The sequence below is a fragment of the Etheostoma cragini genome, chromosome 22 (assembly GCF_013103735.1).
Source record: "Etheostoma cragini isolate CJK2018 chromosome 22, CSU_Ecrag_1.0, whole genome shotgun sequence".
Lineage (NCBI taxonomy): Eukaryota > Metazoa > Chordata > Actinopteri > Perciformes > Percidae > Etheostoma > Etheostoma cragini.
Window position 1 is genome coordinate 9,404,885 of NC_048428.1, and position 1,728 is coordinate 9,406,612.

General features: G+C 38.9%; 1 protein-coding gene across 1 annotated transcript in view; it reads left to right on the forward strand.

The window, feature by feature from the left end:
* The first annotated feature begins 393 nt into the window (after window positions 1-393).
* Window positions 394-1,728, forward strand: part of zc2hc1a (zinc finger, C2HC-type containing 1A) — an 11,543-nt gene continuing 10,208 nt past the window's right edge. Inside the window, exons 1-2 of the mRNA XM_034862108.1 lie at window positions 394-540; window positions 1,316-1,389. Of these exons, the coding sequence (XP_034717999.1) occupies window positions 522-540; window positions 1,316-1,389 (93 nt within the window). The 5' untranslated portion in view covers window positions 394-521. The remainder of the gene's footprint in view (window positions 541-1,315; window positions 1,390-1,728) is intronic.

The following is a 1,728-nucleotide window of genomic DNA, read 5'->3' on the forward strand; positions in this document are numbered from 1 at the left end:
GCATCAGACAAATCAGTTGCTATTGGAAGCCAAAGATCAGTAATATCAAGATAGTTAGTTGTCAAACTGAGCCACTGAAAACCAGTGTACGTTAGAACCATATACCGTACATTATAAACGCACTATGGATATAACTTAATTATAATGTCAAAAAGGTACAAGAGCCTACAGACTGTATATGACTAAAGCATAATTTAGAACTGTATCTAGCTGATGCATGAAATAATAGCATGAGTGAATCCTCTAAATATAGCCTAACCGTCAAGTGTGTACGGCAGTTGTGCGAGCTAAGCACAATGTGTAGATGTCACAAGACTATCAGTAGCTTACAAAGACCCAACACATTGCTGCATTCCACATTTATGTAATATTTTTGGAGAAATAGCGGTAATGTCATCAACAAATTACTTTTTCCCCGTATTATCACGAAGCCGGAAGTGAGCAGAGGTGAGTGTTCTCACTCCCAGTGACTGGCTTCTTTGGCCGTCTGTAACAACAGCAGCATCAGACAAGAGAACCCAATGATGGAAGAATTTGAAGGTTAGATAAATTGTCGTTAATATGTTTTTTTTGTAACGGTTATGTGGCAAAGTCGAGCTCGCAAGCTCCCCGTTTTTATGGAAGGATTCATTACTACTGTAGCTTACCAGTTTTAGTCAGCGGCCGCTTTTTTTCTGTGGGATTTAGCCCGAGTAATGCTAGGTAACGTCAGGGCCAAAGATGAAGCTAGCTACCGACCATCTCCGAATGGGTGGGATCCTCACATCAGCACATACATTAGCCATAGGAGCTGTGCAACATTAGCATGCTGCTAGCTTGACATTATGAATTATCAATTATGAATTAAAGCATAGTAACGTCATTGCATGAAGTTGTTGTAGATAATACTAAATAGTACCTACCGTTGTACTGACGAGACTAGCTAATATTCGAACGACGTTTTTAAATCTGTAAACTAGCTAGTTAACTAACAGGTACTCTTACGTTAACGTTACTTCTAGTCAGTTTTCAGCATTTGGAATCACTCTTGGAATCCGTTTAAAATGAACTAGAAGGAAACTAATGATGACATTGTCGTCAGGTCATTGTGGGAACAGAATTGTGTCCAAAACAGACTTTATGTGAGCGAAAGTAACTTCAACGTTACTTTTTGACGTTAATATGGGCTGTGTCATCAAACCCAATGCTTGTCTTACCCTAACGTTACACCTGATGAGGAAGTCAGCGGTTGCCAGCTGACCTGTGGTCCATTTCTGTTCTCTCTGATTTTTAACCTCTTTCACTCTAATCAGAATGTAATCTTTTGTTCCTGCAGACGGGGATGCCGCTCCCGCTGAGGATCTGGCTCAATGCCAAATCTGTAAAAGATGCTTCTTCCCTAAAGTCCTGGTAAACAAATAACCACTCCATTATCATTTTTTTATTTTTATTTTTGTTACATTCCTTCTTAGAGATATAGCCAAGTGATACACTGTAATAACCAGAATTAAAGTACAGTGCTGTATTAGCAGGCACATTTTGAAGGATGATGCAGTTGGTTTAGTTTATCTAAAATTTGAGACTTGATGGGCAATATTCTTTGAGAAAAATAGGATTTTTAAAAAAATGAATAAATGCCTACATTGTTGTGGCATTTAAGTACAATGAGAGTGTAGAGCCACTCTAGTAAGGTGCATCATTGCAACACACACACACACTCTCACACACACACACACACACACACACACA